This window comes from Notamacropus eugenii, chromosome 1 (assembly GCF_028372415.1).
Source record: "Notamacropus eugenii isolate mMacEug1 chromosome 1, mMacEug1.pri_v2, whole genome shotgun sequence".
NCBI classification, from domain to species: Eukaryota; Metazoa; Chordata; class Mammalia; order Diprotodontia; family Macropodidae; genus Notamacropus; species Notamacropus eugenii.
In genome coordinates, this window is record NC_092872.1 from 47,320,802 (window position 1) to 47,339,028 (window position 18,227).

Consider the following 18,227-nt stretch of genomic DNA (forward strand, 5'->3'; position numbering starts at 1 on the left):
TCCCCTGTTTACCTTTTTATGCCTCTCTTGAGACGTGTGTGAAGATAAAATTTTCTATTGAGCTCTGGCTTTTTCATCAGGAAGGTCTGGAAATCCCTTATTTCATTGAATGTCCATCTCCTTGCCTGAAATATTGTGCTCAGTTTTGCTGGGTGATTGATCATTGGTTGTAATTCCAGCTCCTTTATCTTACAGAGTATCATATTCCAATTCCTTCAATCTTTTAATGTAGAAGCTGCAAGGTCCTGTGTGATCCTGACTGTAGTTACTTGATATTTGAATTGTTTCTTTCTGGCTGCTTACAATATCTTCTCCTTCCCTTGATAGTTCTGGAATTTGGCAACAATATTCCTTGGTGTTTTCAGTTTGGTATCTCTTTCAGGGGGACCAGTGGATTCTTTTGATGACTATTTTACCTTCTGAATCTAGGACTTCTGAGCAGTTTTCCTTGATGATTTCTTGGAAGATATTGTCCAGGCTCTTTTGGCTTTCCAATAGACCAATAATTCTTAGATTTTTCTCTCCTGGATCAGGTCAGTTCCTTTTCCAATGAGATATTTTACATTTTCTTCTATTTTTTCATTCTTTAGACTCTGTTTGACTGGTTCTTGATGTCTTATAGAGTCATTAGCTTCTACTTGCCCAATTCTAATTTTTAATAGATTGTTTTCTTCAGCTAACTTTTGTATCTCCTTTTCTATTTGTCCAATTGTTCCTATTAAAGAATTACTTTCTCCAGTTAGGTTTTGTATTTCCTTTTCCATTTCTCCAATTTTCCTTTTTAAGGAACTATTCTCTTCAGTGAATTCTTTTCTCATATTTTTAAAATCATTAGCCAGTTTTTCTTCTATCTCTCTAATTTGGCTTTTAAAATCCTTCTTGAGCTCTTCCAAGAATGCTCTTTGGGCTTGAGACCAGTTCATATGCCCTTCTTAAGTTTCACATGGTCTTAAGTTTTCACAAGTCTCAATGCTTATCTCTTGCAGTTTAGTCTTAGTGCTTACGTCTTCAGTATTCATGTTTTGGTCCTTATTCCCATAGTAAGATTCTATGGTCTTTTCTCTTCTGGTTTTCTTTCTGCTCATGATGATTTCCTTTTTCCTGGTTTTTAAAGTAGATCTCTGCTTCTGGGGCAGAGGGGACTCTGTCTCACGGTTCTTGTGCTTGGAACTTGAGGCTTTGTGTATTGTGGCCTCTGGTACTTTCAGCTAGAAGCTAGAATGCTGCAGCTTAATTGGTGTCGAGCTGGCTGGTGTGCCAAAGCAGAGGCCAGGTGAAGTCTTTCTGAGTATCCCTGGAGTTATCCTGGAGCTAGCTGCATGAAGTGTAGGGGAGGGGTGGTCTGGCCAGAGGAGGTGTCCTCTCCTGAGCTAGAGGACAGGCAAGCTCAGTGGTTGGTGAATCCCATCTGAGATAGTGTCTTCCTGATTCCCCTGGCTGTGCTGAGGCATGTCTAGGGTCCTGGTGTTGGTGCTTATGTGCTCCAACCCCCTGGTGCTCAGGATCTCCTCCTGGTTTGCTGAGGTGGGGGTGTCTGGGACAGCTCCAGTCCTGCACTGGTCCCTTCAGCTGCAGCAAGAAGGACCCCCCCCTTTGTGATTTTCCTTGCCTCATGGGCTAAGAGAGTGATTACCCCTTTGACTGATCCCACTATTCCAGGATTTTTCCTAGGGACATACTCTCTGGGTTTTTCAAAGTCAGCAAGGGGAGGGGGAGAGCATTTATAAATCACTCCACCATCCTGGCTCCCAGAAATTCAAGTAGATGACTTACAGACATATAATCTGTGGGCTGATAGTTTCAGGAGTGGCCACTGCCATTACCTGGGGTTCTGTGCTTCTCTCTCACTCATTTCCACTAGACTCCTGTCCTGGGCTGATATGTTTAAGAATTCGCACTGCTTCAGACCTCCAGGTGGTTTCCATTCCACTTTGCTATGGTGGTCCATGCGGGTACTGCCTGTCCACACACTCTGTGCTCCTCCAGCCATGTGCAACATATCCTTCCCATCAACCTTCCAGTCTGTCCTAGGCTGGAAATCTGCCACACTCTGTCTTCTATTTAATTTTGCCACTCTAAAATTTGTTCAGATTTTCTTTTGAGAGGTATCTGGAGGAGTTTTTCTTAGAGTTTAGGTGAGTACTACTCTCACTCTAGCATCTTGGCTCCACCACCAACCCCCTTTTTTGTCTTTAAAGTACTATTTGTTATATGAGATAGCTTTCTGAGAAGAGTTGGAAAGATAAGGGGAGAAATTGTGGGAGTGTAACAAAAACAAATACATCAATAAAAACTCACTTTAAAAATAATTTTAAAATTGAGTGACCATTACAATGAAGCATTCTCTATAACAATACTATTTCCATGTCCCAGAGGATGGCCAAATGTAGCTATGTTTTGTTGAAATATGAGTACAAGTTACCTACATTGAGTAATCTTCTCTTACAATAGTGATGTTATATTACCAAAGTGGATAACATTGTGCTCTTTTCACTTTAAGCAGGGAACAAAAGAAGAGCTAAATGCTTGAGTTCTGCCATTAACACCATTTCTCCCATATCAAAGTAGAAAGGAGAGATCCATGATTGCAGGAATTTTTTTTTACCTTACCAGTTATAATGTATTCCTCAATTACACAGAACAGAGCAGAGAGCAGTAAATCTTTGCAGCTATGGAACAGAGACATAAGAGCTACCTTTACTGAAATTTTCAACTCTCCTACTCTCCTGGAATGGTGGTAAGACTATCAGAAGTCTATAGCAGAGATTCTACATCTTTCAGACATCACACATCTCAAGGAACCAGATGGCCTGTGCCAAAGAATATTCACTTCTATAAGAAATCCTAAGCAGACCAGTCAATAATGTAGCATTTGTTAAACATCTACTATATGTCACACACTGTGCTAGCCAATGAGGAAACAAATATACATCATGCAACCATCATTTCTTTAAATGACATTCCATTCTAATGGAGGAGATCCCTAACATCAGGGTACCAAAGGTACTAGGGAACCTGTACTTCCAGAGACACCGAGACAAGAAGTAGAATGCTTCCTCTATATGCTTCTGGGTCTACCTCATCCTCTAATATCAGGGGTGCCAAATAGGAATTCATTGAAGTCTCCATGTTCCAAGCAGCAGTCATTATTTGCTACCACCAGAATTTCAGAACCATTAGAGAATTTGAGCATGATCTCTGAATTTCTATATACAAATGTAAAAAAGTACAGACATAAGAAAGATTAACTAGGGGTAATAACGAAAAGAGGCAAATTTGATCTCAAATGTATCACTGAGACCTATTGGGATAAGACCTATAAATGGAACATGGATCAGGAAAAAAAAGATTGGTAAATGGGGTAAGTGCATAGGACTCTATATTGAGAAAAAAGAAAAATAAAATATGAAGAAGTTAGGAATCAGACTAGGGAAGAAGAACAAACCCTTTGGGTAAAGATGAATAGAGGCAGAAATAGAAGCTGTTTGATTAATGAAATACACTAAAGTCCATCTGGACAGAAAAAAGAAATAGGTGAGAAATTTGGGAAACAGATTACAAGACTAGTATAGAGAGATAATAGAGATTAGAGACTTTGATCATACACACATCTGCAAGACTACTCTGCCAAAATCAGAGTAGCTAATGGTTTCTTGACTTGCTTCAATGATAATTTCAAGCTTCAAAAACATGGGGAGAAAAACAAAGGATATCATATTTTGGATATGATTCTCCTCAAAAGGGATGAATTAGTTACTATGGTAGAAAACATAGCTAATTTTGAGGGTAAATGACCATTTTCTCCTAGAATTTGTAACAGGGGAGTGAAAATATGGGCATTGTTTGATATACACTGTAAATCCAAAGAGCATATGTAAAAGGGTGCAGAGAAGGATAAGTAGGATTAGATGGACTAAGAAATTCTAGAGAGGCAGTTGACCAAGGGACACTAGGAAGTTCTTAAGAATAAAACTCAGGAAACTCTCTTCATGAAGGTAGGGTACTAAGAGTAGGAGAACTTAGTTCTTTCATAGCTACTTCAGCAAGAATGAAAAAAGAGTACCTTGAATGATCAAGAAATCCAAGGAGAATTATAATGAATTCATTTGAGTGAATTTACTCCACAAGTCTCCACAAAGTGATATACAAAATCTTGAGGGCATTAGGTAAAGTGAGAAAACCTTATCTATATAGCATAACACACAGAAGCCTTCTATAGTATGTGAATTTGAGGTGAGTAGGGGAATCCTGGAGCCTGGAGCCTGAATCAGCTGTCAGAAAAATAAAGACCCCAAAGTCTATGGAGCTCAGATCATGTGGGCAACAGTACAGCCTTTCCTTGTGTCTGACCACTAAATCTGCCTCCTGAGGTTCTGGAAGATCAAAGCAAGCAGTACCCAGTCCTCTCAGAACTCTAATGTCTTTAAAAGTCATAAAGGGAATAAATAAGGCAGAGTCTGGAAGTGTCAACTTGCGATTATCATAGGAGAAGCAAAAAAGGGAAAGGAAAAAGGAAGATAATTTGGAAGAATGAGGAAGTATGGAACAACAGAAAAAAAATGCCAGGAAACCAAGGAAAATATTTAAATATAAACAGGCTGAGTAGGTATCTAGAAGGTGGGTAGTATGTCTTATTATCTGTCCTCTGGAATTGTGGCTAGTCACTATACTGATCAGAGTTCTTAAATGTCTCAAAGTTGTTTAACTTTACAATGTTGTTGTGTAAGTCATTCTTCTGGTTCTATTGACTTCACTCTACATGACATGCATGTAAACCTTTCCAGATTTTCTTTCAAATCTTTATCTTCATAATTTTTTTATGGCACAATAATATTAGATTACATGTACATTCTCTCATTTGTTTAGCCATTCCCCAGTTGATGAGCACCCCTTTAGTTCCAGTTCTTTACCACTATAAAGAGTTGCTGTAATACTTTTTAGTTGGGGGTCAAAGAATATGTATGTATAGTAGTGACTGAGAGTGTATTTGAGCTCCTCAATTAACCAAGAAGGGCTGTATGAATACTGGCTATACTAAGATACAGTGTAGCCTGACATACCAAAAATCCTTTGTAGTGACCATAAGTAAACCCCAACTCTGTTCAGCAACTCTGAAGCCAATTAAGCTCACACCAACTTTGAAGCAGACCAGTTTCAATAGCAGTAGGATTTTATCTTTATTTCCAGAGACTGTAGATTATGGGGCTCTCAGACACATTCTGTTTTTTGGCTTTTGGAGACATCTTCTTATTGTCTGTGCTGAGGCCTTGAATTGTGGGCTGCTTATCACCAAGAATACATCCAAACACCTGGAATTTCTCCTGGATGTCCCCTTTCCCTCAACAAGGCTCCTTGACTTCATTCCTTTATTGGATTTCCTGCCTTTCACCCTAAATTCTCTGCCTTCCTTTGTTTGAAAAGTATATATCCTTTCTAAATCCATTATTTGGTGGGCTGCTCAGCATTAAGTTAATAGTCCCCATGGGCATTTTTTACTCCTCCACTCAATAAAAATCTTTAATTTCACAGACAGTCTTCCTCTAGTTTACTTCCCTTTAGGGAAAAGAGGGATCTAATTTCCCTATAAAGAGCACCTGCCTCAGTTTACAGTGGGTATAGTTCTAAACTGATTTCTAGAATAGATGGAACAATTCACAGCTCCACCAACATTACATTAGTGTGCCTGTCTTCCAAGCAGCCCCTCCAACATTCACAATTTTTTCTTTTTCAGTCTTCTTTAACAATATTATGGATGTGAGGTGGAATCTCAAAAGTACATTTAGTTTGCAGTTTGAGGAGATACTTTGAATGCAAACACAATCAAGAGAAAAATAGAAAGGTAAATATACTTGAATGAGAAGGGACTATACAGATAATGAAATATTTACATTTTAATAGAGAATGGAGAATGAGTGTAACCTCAGAACTTTAATGACTTCAAGGGTCATAAAGGGGATAAGGCCAAGGGCCTGGCAGTGATTTTATCACATTTTGATTTTTAAGGGAAGAAAAAAAGAGAATACAAGGAGGAAGACTGAGGGAGAAATGCAGTAGAATTTACTATTTCACATAATCAGGGTAGGAAGATTATACAAACAAAGAGAAATAGATTGGGGAAGCAAACCATATATGAACCAACTCACCTTTCATCTCCCTTGGAGGAGAGTTGAGCACACATATACAAACATATATAAACATATACACAGTTTTGTATATAAATGTATTAAAATATCTAGAAATGTAAGCAATAACAAGAGAATGAAATTAAAGACAAGACAGGCAAAGATGAGAAAAAACTATTCATATTTGCAGATGACATAATGTTCACTTAGAAAATCCTAGGAAATCAGCAAAAAAAAATAATCGAGACAATAATTTCTGCAAAGTTTTTTCATTGTCTTATTTAAATTATTTATTTTTAATATTCTGTCTTTAAACTTTTGAGTTCTGAATTCTCTTATTCTCTCTTACTTCTTTCCCACGCATTGAGAAGGCAAGAAATCAGTTATGTATGTGAAATCACACAAAACATATTTCCATATTAGCCATGTTGCAAAAAAAAAATGTTGTGAAAAAAATTATGCTTCAATCTGCACTTAGACTGCTCAGTTCTTCCTCTGGAGACAGACAGTATTTTTCGTCATAAGTCCTTTGGGTTTAACAAGGATCACTGTATTGATCAGAATACTTAAGTCATTCACAGTTGATCGTTGTACAACATTACTGTTACTGAGTACAGTCTTCTCATGGTTCTGCTCATTTCTGTGGGACTCTATCCTACTGCAGCTTTATTTCACAAGTCTCATAAGCTGCAAAAGTTGTATATAAGGTATATGTCTCCTGCAACAACAGGGACATGATTGTAAGGTCAAGTATGACCCCTTGGGTATCCATCTGGGCAGGAAATCCCCTAAGTAAATTGTATGGAATTCTATATCATGAAGACAAGATTATGGGTTGTAAAAGTTATACATTGTATATCTGTGTGCTTTCCCAGGAAATGTATGTTTGTCTCCCCTTATCTTGGAATGTAACCATGACATCAGTTTTGAAGTAAAAGTTGATTCCTGAAGCGGCTCACTGCAGTTGCTGTTTCCCGAGCCTGCCCAGGTCACATTTTGGTTACCATGTGCTCTCTTCTATTTCTGCAGGCACTCCTGTCCCCTTACAGGTGACCCCTGCTCAAACTCCGCTGCAAGGGATGCTGCATCTGGCACCTGAACAGGGACCTGAAGGGACGTATCCAGTGGCAGCAGGAGTTGGCAGCCCGACCTCTCCTGAGGTCATGACTGTGAGTAGACTGGGTATGCATTATGGGTCAAGTACATTCTGCTAGGAGAAATTACGTTAATTTGTTGAAATGCTTGATAAAGCAGTCAGTGCTTGGAAAATAAGAACACTCCATGAGGTGAACTCTTTCCAATTTCAAGGATTATTGTTGTTTTATATAATTGTAGTAATCATCCCATATTGGATTTTATGGTGAATATGCTGTAAAGAGTTTAGGTTCCCTAATTTTATTTTATTTTATTTTTAGGAGGTCCAGAATGATTTATTTCCTACCAATCTCTTATAAAGGAAAAAGTCAAATCTCAGTCCTGAGACAGCCAACATGGCCTTAATAGCAGGGCCAGGAGTAGTTAGGGCACAATAGATGAGGCTGGAGATAAAACTGCATTACTCAAAGCCACTGATCAAGTGGACAATATCCCAATTGGTCTCTGCAGACAGAGGTCCCTCCACTTCAACTCCTTTCTCAGTCACTGTGGCAATTTCAAAGCTGTTGTAAGATCGAGCATCTTGGTAGCACAACACATGCATGCAATGCTCCACCAGCTCCCTTGCTTCTTCCTGGCTTAGAACTGGCTTCTTCTCCAAAATCTCTCGTATCAAGGGCTGGGCCAAGTAAGCACCTTAACCAGTGGCCCATGTGGGGCCTTCATAGGCTACACCAAGCATGTCCACATAGACCAGGAAGCTTTCCCCATCAGCATAGCCGCCAATGACCATAGTGTTCCAGAGTGGGTTCATCTTGGAGTGGCGGCTGTACATGGCTCTAGTTAACCAAGAGTGGATGGCTTTTGGGCTATAGCTGTGTCCATCACTCAGGTGCTCTTCATCAATCACCATCTGGTCAATGACTTGCTTCACATACTGGAAATCAGCATAATCCCCAGAGGCACCAAGCATTGTATTGTTGTTGACACGCATGATTCGAAAGATATTTCGAAAGAGGGCCAGGGAGCTATAGGAACCCAACATATCGGCTGCAATTATTACACTACCCTCAAATTTCACACCTAGGACAGAGGTCCCTGTAACCATCGGGTTATGCGCCAGAGTAATCGGGCTTCCACAGACAGTGCTGTCCAGCCCTGGGAGAATTCCAGAGACGGGCGGGAGGCGGTAGAACTGGCCTGGTAAGGGGCCCCCGGCCCACAAACCCAACTGAGGCTCCAACAACAGTTCCATCTTAGTCACTCTGGAGAAGGGAAATGAAGGTGCCTGCCAGGTTCCCTAATTTTAAAGGCAAACTAGTCCTGTACCATCAAGGACACAAGGAGGATGAATGGAGGATGAGCTAACTTGGTCAGGAGAAGCTTTCCCTAGCACTGGATCTCTTTGGTATTAAATGGTATCTAACACAGGACTTTCCAGAAGATGCTGTTCCAACTTTGTGCTTTCCCCATTGCTATGCATTCTGGAGACCCTTTCTTGCAAGTCAAAGTAATTAAGCAAAATGTATAGCCCATCCTTCACTTCTGTTATAGACCAATCACAGTCTTAGTTTAGTTTGCACCACTAGGCCTTATGTAAAAAAAGATATTCTGATTGTCAAATGCATCCCTCCTACTGAAGGGCTTGGAATCTTACTTTATTGGTAATTGCTAGCCTTGCTAATTAACTGATTAAGCTCTGAACTTTGTGCCTCAGTTTTTCTTCACTGCAGATTTTTATTGCAACAATACTAGGCAAAAAGTACAGGACATGTGTAATTCTCTCCCTTAGAGAATCCAGACTATCTTTAGGAAGGAAGAACGGGTTCAGAGAACAGGTTAGCTTTCACCAAAAGGCACTGATTTCTGGAGAAAACAGCAAAGAAAAACCTTAGGAGTAGACTTTTAGAAGGTAGCACGAACAGACTCTTTGTTCAAGAGTTCTGTGATGCAGGATGAAGATTCAATTAGCAGGCCAAATTTCTACTGGATTGATTCTATAATGTAATTGATTTTATGCTATATTGATTTTTATAACTGAGTCTGCATCTGCATCAAGCCACTGCTCTATGACCCTGAGTTGAGCTCAGGAATTTAGCTTTCTCTCTGAGTTACTCTAAATATATAATTAGGCTCTCTGCCTCCCCAGTCTCCCGGTTCTTGTCGCCTCAGCCACAGCCAGCCCCACCGCCACCACCCCTCTCTCTTCGGGGGTCGCGCTCCACGCAGCAGCCCTCCAGCTATGTCCACCCGGTCCGTATCCTCCCCCTCGGACCGCAGGATGTTCGGCGGCAGCAGCGTCGGCGGGCAGCCCAGCTCCAGCCACAGCTACATGACCTCCACCACCCGCTACAGCCCGGGCAGCGCCATCTGGCCGAGCAGCACCCGCAGCGTGTACTCGTCCTCCCCAGGTGGCGTGTACGCTCCGCTCGTCGGCTGTGCGCCTGAGGAGCAGCGCCCCGATCCCGGGAGTGAGGCTGCTGCAGGACTCGGTGGACTTCTCTCTGGCCGATGCCATCAACATCGAGTTCAGAACACCCGCACCAACGAGAAGGTGGAGCTGCAGGAGCTCAGCGACCGCTTCGCCAACTACCCCGACAAGGTGCGACTTCTGGAGCAGCAGAACAAGGTCTTGCTGGCCGAGCTGCAGCAGCTCAAAGGGCAGGGCAAGTCGCGCCTGGGGTCCCGTAGAGGAGCAGATGCGGGAGCTGCGCTGCAGGTGGACCAGCTCACCAACGACAAAGCCCAGGTGGAGGCGGAGAGGGACAGCTTGGCCGAGGACATCATGCGGCTCCCTGAGAAACTGCAAGAGGAGATGATGGCGAGAGAGGAAGCCAAGAGCACCTTGCAGTCTTTCAGACAGGACGTTGACAACGCTTCCTTGGCACGTCTAGACCTGGAGCGTGAAGCTGAATCCCTGCAAGAAGAGATTGCTTTCTTGAAGAAACTTCATGATGAGGAAATCCAAGAACTGCAGGCCCAGGTTCAAGAGCAACACGTTCTGATGGACGTGGATGTTGCCAAGCCTGACCTCACTGCAGCCCTGCGTGATGTCCGTCAGCAGCACCAAAGCATGGCTGCCAAGAACCTTCAGGAGGCTGAGGAGTGGTACAAGTCCAAATTTGCTGATCTCTCTCAAGCTGCTAGTAGGAACAATGATGCCCAAGAATCTAATGAATACCCACGACAGGTGCAGTCCTTCACCTGCGAGGTGGATGCACTTAAAGGAACGAATGAATCCCAGAAACGCCAGATGCGTGAAATGGAGAACTTTGCCGTTGAAGCTGCTAACTACCAAGACGCTACTGGCTGCCTGCAAGATGAAATCCAGAACATGAAAGAAAACATGGCGCGGCCACCTCCGTGAATACCAGCACCTGCTGAATGTCAAGATGGCACTTGATGTTGAGATTGCCACCTACAGGAAACTGCTGGAAGGAGAAGAGAGCAGAATTGCTCTGCTTCTTCCCCAGTTTCTCTTCCTTGAATCTGAGGGAAAACAACCTTGACTCACACCCTCTGGTTGACATCCATTCAAAGAGAACCCTCCTAATTAAGACTGTTGAAACTAGAGATGGACACGTCATCAATGAAACTTCTCAACATCATGATGATCTGGAATGAAAAGTGTGACCTGACTGCAGTAGAATCTTACCAGCAAGAAGAAAAGAGAATTCCATACGTTAAAGAAACAGCTTTTAAGTGCCTTTCTGCAGTTTTCCAAGAGCGCAAGATAGATTTGGATAGCTATAATGGAATAGGCTTTAGTTCTTATGAACTGACCCTCGTAAAAGATTTAGAAAGTTTACAGCAAAATCTAGTTTACAATGATATCTTGTGCTTTCATACTTTTTTAAGAAGTGTTTTTGAATATCATAAAACTGCTTTTTATTTCCAGCCAGGGTCTGACCAACCTATTACTGCTTCAATAAATCTTTAGAAAGTTAAAAAGACATAATTAAAAGTTGTTATTTTTCATACTGGTAGCCTCCAGGATACTTCCAGGACATCTGTTTGTTATCTTTAAGCCCCATAAGTTCACTTGGTACCACCTCCAAAAGATATGTTACCTGTCCTTGCCTACCCTTGTACAATAAGGGGAGATTTTATCTTTTCCAAGAAGACAGTAAATATGTTAGTTTTGATCCTCCAGCAAAGATTACAAGATGCACAAGAATCTCATAAAACAATTACCATTCCTTATTTGTCAGAAAGGTTCATAATCACTCTCACTTGAATGCCAGCCCTCCTTTCTGAGTATAACCAATCATAATGTTCTATGACTACCAAGAACCTGGCTTCCTTGTGTGTCAGTAAAGAGGGTCTCCTCCCTCTTACTGGGGTCACTGGCTTACTGAGGTGACCAGTCTGACCTGCTTTGTTATGAGTTAATAAATTTTTAATAAAATAACCACTTTCAATAAACTGATTTTTTTCAGAGTATGTACCTCAGTCTACCTTTATTAAATTTACATTGAGATAGTTTTAGAGATCCCCCCAGGATTGGGAGAGGGTGCCTGGTTCCCCAAATTCTCTTAGGAAAACTTCTCTTGTCTTTTGGGTGCTCCTGGTAGAACTTTCCATTTGAAAGGAGGTCTTCTTCTAGAAAACTGGGGTTAAGACCTGGCTTTACCTTTGAACCCAAAACTCTGAGCTAGAAAGGTAAGCACTCCTTCAGGGAAAAATTCCTTTTGTCTGTCTATGTCTGTATTGACTGATTTAAGGACATTGTAAGAAGTGCCAAGAACCATGATGTTTGGTAACAAAAGGGCTGTGGATATTCTGAAGGATACCAATATCAGAACTCACCATCATGAAGAAGTACCAAGGCTGAGGTATACCATATTTCCCTGGGAAGACAGCCTCCACATACCAGGTCACCAAGCCATACAAGATACTGTCAAGTAGAAGCATTATCAGCACCTCCCCAAAGTCAAATTTATCAGATGTGTAAATCTTCAAGACGTGTTTCCATTGAATACCTATCCCTAAAATTCAACAAGAAATAGTTAATATACCTGCTTGACTGACACTGAAAAAGCATTACTCTACAGCATAGATATCAAGCACATGTCCCTGCTGCATGGGAATTACAATGAATTTGGGAAATATTTAATGAAATAAATAAAAACACAAAAAAGAGTTGCTATTAATTTGTCATTTTTTAAGTCAATATGCAATCTACAGAAACACATTTTATTTGAGTTTGATACCACTACTCTACAGTGTGTTAATTCAACAGTGAAGAACCAAGGTGGGACCAAGATGGCAGGGAAAAGCCAGGAAGTTGCCTGAGTTCTCCCCAGTTTCCCTGGGAAAAATATTAAATGAAGCCTCTAACTGGATCTTGGAGTGAGAGAACCTACAAAATTATAGAGTGAAATAATTTTCTGGTTTAAGGTAACTTAGAAGGACTTCAGGAAAGGTCTGCCTGACTTGGGTAAAATGTGAACACCGCCTTGCACAGACAATGTCCGGGTATGCCAGCAGAAGGTTCTTAGCCACAGCACAGGTCAGCAACCAAGGTCCTTCAATCCTGGCTCAGCAGGCCAGTGACACAGAAGGCCAGCTGTGAGGCCTTCAGCCCCTGCGCAGAAGACAAATAGCCTGCTGGGAACTCCCACCTAAATGTTACTAGGCCAATCACCTCAACACAAGAAACACATTTTAAGCAGAGAGATACACAGAGAATAAAAAGACTGGAGCAGAATATATTACACTTCAGCTGATTTTTTTTTTAGAAAATCTATCCTGATCACAGACAAAGCAACAGCAAAAATAGATCTAATTAAAAGAGATTAGGAAAGAAACTACACCTTGCTAAAAGGTACTACAGATAACGAAGCAATATCAAACATATATACACAAAGTCGTATAGCATTCCAAATTCTTAGAGAAGTTCAGTGAGTTACAGAAAGAAATAGATAGCAAAACTATACTGGTAGGGGATCTCAGCCTACCCCTCTCAGAACGTGACAAATCTAACCTCAAAATAAACAAGAAAGAAACTAAGAAGGTAAACAGAATATTAGAAAAGTTAGATATGATAGACCTCTAGAGAAAATTGAATGGTGATAGAAAGGAGTATTTTTTCTCAGTGGTACATGGCACCTTAACAAAAATTGACTATGTATTAGGGCATAAAAATCTCACAATCAAATGCAGAAAAGAAGAAATATTAAATTCATCCTTTTCATATCATGATACAATAAAAAGTAAATGTAATAAAGGGCCATGGAATAACAGATTTAAAATTAGTTGGCAGCAAAATAATCTAATCCTTAAGAATGAATGGATCAAACAACAAATCATAGAGATAATTTCATCAAAGAGAACAATAATGAGACAACAAAGCGAAACTCATGGCAGGCAGTCAAAGTAGTTCTTATTGAGAAATTTTATATTTCTAAATGCTTATGTGAATAAAATAGAGAAAGAACAGGTCAATGAATTGGGCACACAACTATAAAAGTTAGAAAAAACAAATTAAAAATCTTCAATGAAATATCAAATTAGAAATTCTGAAAAATCAAAGAAGAGATTAATAAAATTGAAAGTAAGAAATCTACTGAATTAATAAATGAAACTAAGAGCCGGTTTTATGGAAAAAACCCAACAAAATAGATAAACTTTTGGCTAATTCAATTTTTAAAAAGAAAGAAAACCAAATTACTAGTATCAAAAATGAAAAGGGTGAATTCATCACCAATGAAGAGGAAATTAAAGCAATAATGAGGAGCTATTTTGCCCAACTGTATGTCAATAAATCTGACAATTTAAGTGAAATGGATGAATATTTACAGAAATACAAATTGCCCAGATTAACAGAAGAGGAAATAAAATACTTAACTAATCCCATTTTAGAAAAAGAAATTGAACAAGTCATCAATGAACTTCCTAAGAAAAAATCTGCAGGGCCAGATGGATTTACAAGTGAATTCTACCAAACATTTAAAGAATAATTAATTCCAATGCTACACAAATTATTTGGAAAAGTAGGTGAAGATGTCTTACCAAATTCCTTTTATGACACAAAGGTGCTGATACTTAAACCAGAAAGAACCAAAACAGAGAAAGAAAATTATAAATCAATTTTCCTAATGAATACTGTTGCAGAAATTATAAATAAAATATTAGCAACGAGATTACAGCAATTTGTCACAAAGATAATATACTATGACCAGATGGGATTTATACCAACCTAGGTCAATATCAGGAAAACTATCAGCAAAATTGATATCAATATCAAAAACAAAACTAACAGATATCATTACAATTATCTCAGTAGATGCAGAAAAAACTTTTGACAAAACACAGTACTCATTCATATTAAAAAACACTACAAACTGTAAGAATGAACTCTTCCTTAAAATGATAAGTAGTATTTACCTAAAACTATCAGCAAGCATTATGTGTAATGGGGATAAGCTAGAAGCTTTCCCAATAAGATCAGGGTGAAACAAGAATGCCCATTATCATGACTCTAATTTAATATTGTGCTAGAAATGTTAGCTTTAGTAATAAGATAAGAAAAAGAAATTGAGGGAATTAGAACAGGAAATGAGGAAACAAAATTAGCACTCTCTGCAGATGATATAGTATACTTAGAGAACAAATCCTACTAGATTTCCTACTAGAAAATCCTACTAGAGAACAGAATCACTAAAAGGCTGCTTGACATGATTAACAACTTTAGCAAAGTTGTAGGATATAAGATCATCAACATTTCTTTATATGACGTACAAAGCCCAGCAGTATGAGACAGAAAGAGAAATTCCATTTAAAATAATTATAGACAATATAAAATATTTGGGGGTCTACCTGCTGAGACAAACCCAGGAATTATGTAAACACAATTACAAAACACTTTTCACACACATAAAGTCAGATCTAAATAACTGGAAAAATATCAATTGCTCATGGGTAGGCTAAGGTAATACAATAAAAATGACAATTCTATCTAAATTAATTTATTTATTCAGTGCCATACCAACCAAACTACTAAAAATCAAGGCATTTAGGGTTAGGGTTAGGGTTAATAATAAAATTCATCTGGAAGAACAAAAGGTCAAGAATATCAAGGAAATTAATTTTAAAAAAGGCAAAGGAAGGTAGCATGAACTGTGACAAACCTAAAACTATATTATAAAGCAGCAATCATGAAAACTGTTTAGTACTGGCTAAGAAATAGAGTGGCAAATAAATGGAATAGGTTAGATACACAAGACATAGTAGTAAATGACTACAGTAATCCACTCTTTAATAAACCCAAAGACTCCAGCTTCTGGGATAAGAATTCACTATATGGCAAAAAATACTGGGAAAACTGGAAAAGAGTATGTCAAAAACTAGGCATAAACCAACATCACAAAATGTATACCAAGATAAAGTCAAAGCAGGTACATGATTTAGACATAAAGGGTAATACCATAAGCAAATTAGGAGAGCAAGTCAGTTCTATGGAGGAGGGAAGAATTTATGACCAAAAAAGAGATAAAGAACATTATGAAATGAAAGGTTTTGCACAAACAAAACCAATGCAACCAAGATTTTAAATAAAGCAAAAAACTGGTAAAGAATATTTACAACTGGTGTCTCTGATAAAGGCTTCATTTCTAAAATATGTACAAAACTGAATCTAATTTATAAGAATACAAGTCGGTCCCTAATTGATAAATGGTCAAAGGATATAAACAGGCAGTTTTCAGATAAAGAAATTAAATGTCATATAAAAAACCGCTTTAAATCACTATTGATTAGAGAAATGCAAATCAAAGCAATTGTGAGGTAATCACCTCAGCCTATCAGATTGGCTGATACAACAGGAAAGGAAAATGATAAATGTTGGGGAAGATGTGGGAAAATTGAGACACTAATGCACTGCATTAGTGCCTTAATGCACTGTTGTGAACTGACCTAATCTTTCTGGAGAGCAATTTGGAACTACACCCAAAGAGCTACAAAACTGTGCATGCCCTTTGATGCAACAATACCATTATTAGGTCTGTATCCCAAAGAGAGCATAAAAAAGGGAAAAGTCAACAGCTTGGTAAATGAGACACAAAAAAATACTGAAGAAAATAATACCTTAAAAAAAAGAATAGGCCAAATGGTAAAAGAGGTCAAAGAATGAGGAAAAGAATGCCTTTAAAAGCAGAATTTGGCAAATGGGAAAAGGATGTGCAAAGGCTCACTGAAGAAAATAATTCCTTAAAAATTAGAATGGAGCAGATGGAAGCTAATGACTGTGAGAAATCAAGAAACAATAAAACAAAACCAAAAGAATAGAAAAATAGAAGACAATGTGACATATCTCACTGAAGAAACAACTGACCTGGAAAATAGATCCAGGAAGAGATAATTTAAAAATTATTGGACTATCTAAAAGCGATGATCCAAAAAAGGCCTAGACATCATCTTTCAAGAAATTAGCAAGGAAAACTGCCCCAATATTGTAGAACCAGAGGGTAAAATAGAAATCAAAAGAATCCACTGCATACCTCCTGAAAGAGATGCCAAAATGAAAACTCCCAGAATATTATAGTCAAATTCCAGCATTCCCAGGACAAAGAGAAAATAATGCAAACAGCCAGAAAAATACTATTCAAGTATGGTGGAGGCACAGTCAGCATAACACAAGCTGTAGCAACTTCTACATTAAAGGATCTGAGGGCTTGGAATATATTATGGAGGGCAAAGGAGCTACAATTCCAACTAAGAAACACTTACCCAGCAAAAGTAAATATAATCCATGAAGGTAAAAAATAAACATTCAATGAGATAGAAGACTTTCAAACATTGATGATGAAAAGACAAGAGCTGAATAGAAAATTTGACTTTCAAATATAAGACTCAAGAGAAGCTTAAAAAAATAAACAGGAAAGGGAAATCATAAAAGACTTAATAAGGTTAAATTATTTACATTCGTATATGGAAAGAGAATATTTGTAATGCATAAGACCTTTCTCATTATTGGGGTGGTTAGAAGGAGTATATATACATATATATGGAGAGAGAGTATATATATATATATATATATATATATATATATATATATATATATATATATATATATAGAGAGAGAGAGAGAGAGAGAGAGAGAGAGAGAGAGAGAGAGAGAGAGAGAGAGAGAGAGAGAGAGAGAGAGAGAGAAGGTACAGGGGTGATATGAATATGGAGGGAAGACATTTTAAAAAAGTAAAATAAAAGAGAGAGCAATGTACTGGGAGAAGAGAAAGGGATGGGTAGAATGGGACAAATTATCTCACATAAGAGAGGGAAGAAAAAGCTTTTACAGTGGAGGGAAAGAGAGGGTAGGTGAGGGGGAGTGAGTGAACTTCACTTCATCAAAGACTCAAAGAGGGAATAACATACACACAATTGGGAACAGAAATCTATCTTATGCTACAGGAAAGTAGGAGGGGATGGGAGAAGGTTAGGGGATGATAGAAGGATGGGCAGATTCAGGGAGGGGATAATCAGAAGGAAGACATTTTTGAAGAGGGACAGGGTAAAAGAAGAGAGAATAGAATAAATGAGGGGAATGGGATGATGGAAAATATAGTTATTAATAGTAAGTGGAAAAAAATTTTGGAGTAAGTATCTCTGACAAAGGTCTCATTTCTCAAATTTATAGATCTGAGTCAAATTTGTAAAAAAACAAAGCCATTCCCCAGTAGATAAATGATCAAAAGATATGATCAGTTTTCAAAGCCATCTATAGCCACACAAAAAAATACTCTAACTCACTGTTGATTGAAGAAATGCAAATGAAAACAATTCTGTGGTACTACCTCATACCTATTAGATTGACTAATAGGACAGAAAAGGTAAATGACAAATTTTAGTGAGGATGTGAGGAAAAATGAGACAATACACTGTTCATGCAGTTGTGAACTGATCTAACCATTCTGGAGAACAATTTGGCAATATGCCCAAAGGGCTATAAGACTATACATACCCTTTTACCTAGCAATACCAATTCTAGGTCTGTATCTCAAAGAGATCATA

General features: G+C 38.8%; 1 protein-coding gene and 2 pseudogenes across 7 annotated transcripts in view; 1 reads left to right on the plus strand and 2 right to left on the minus strand.

Annotated features, from left to right (window-relative positions):
* Positions 1–18,227, minus strand: part of LOC140497984 (phospholipid-transporting ATPase ABCA3-like) — a 296,904-nt gene that overhangs the window by 109,158 nt on the left and 169,519 nt on the right. For all 7 annotated transcript variants that reach the window (XM_072599356.1, XM_072599345.1, XM_072599336.1 and 4 more), the window contains one exon: positions 12,027–12,205. In XM_072599356.1, coding sequence (XP_072455457.1) covers positions 12,027–12,205 — 179 coding nt within the window. The remainder of the gene's footprint in view (positions 1–12,026; positions 12,206–18,227) is intronic.
* LOC140498049 (proteasome subunit beta type-4 pseudogene) lies at positions 6,473–9,339 on the minus strand (annotated as a pseudogene).
* On the plus strand, positions 9,445–11,146 carry LOC140498033 (vimentin-like; annotated as a pseudogene).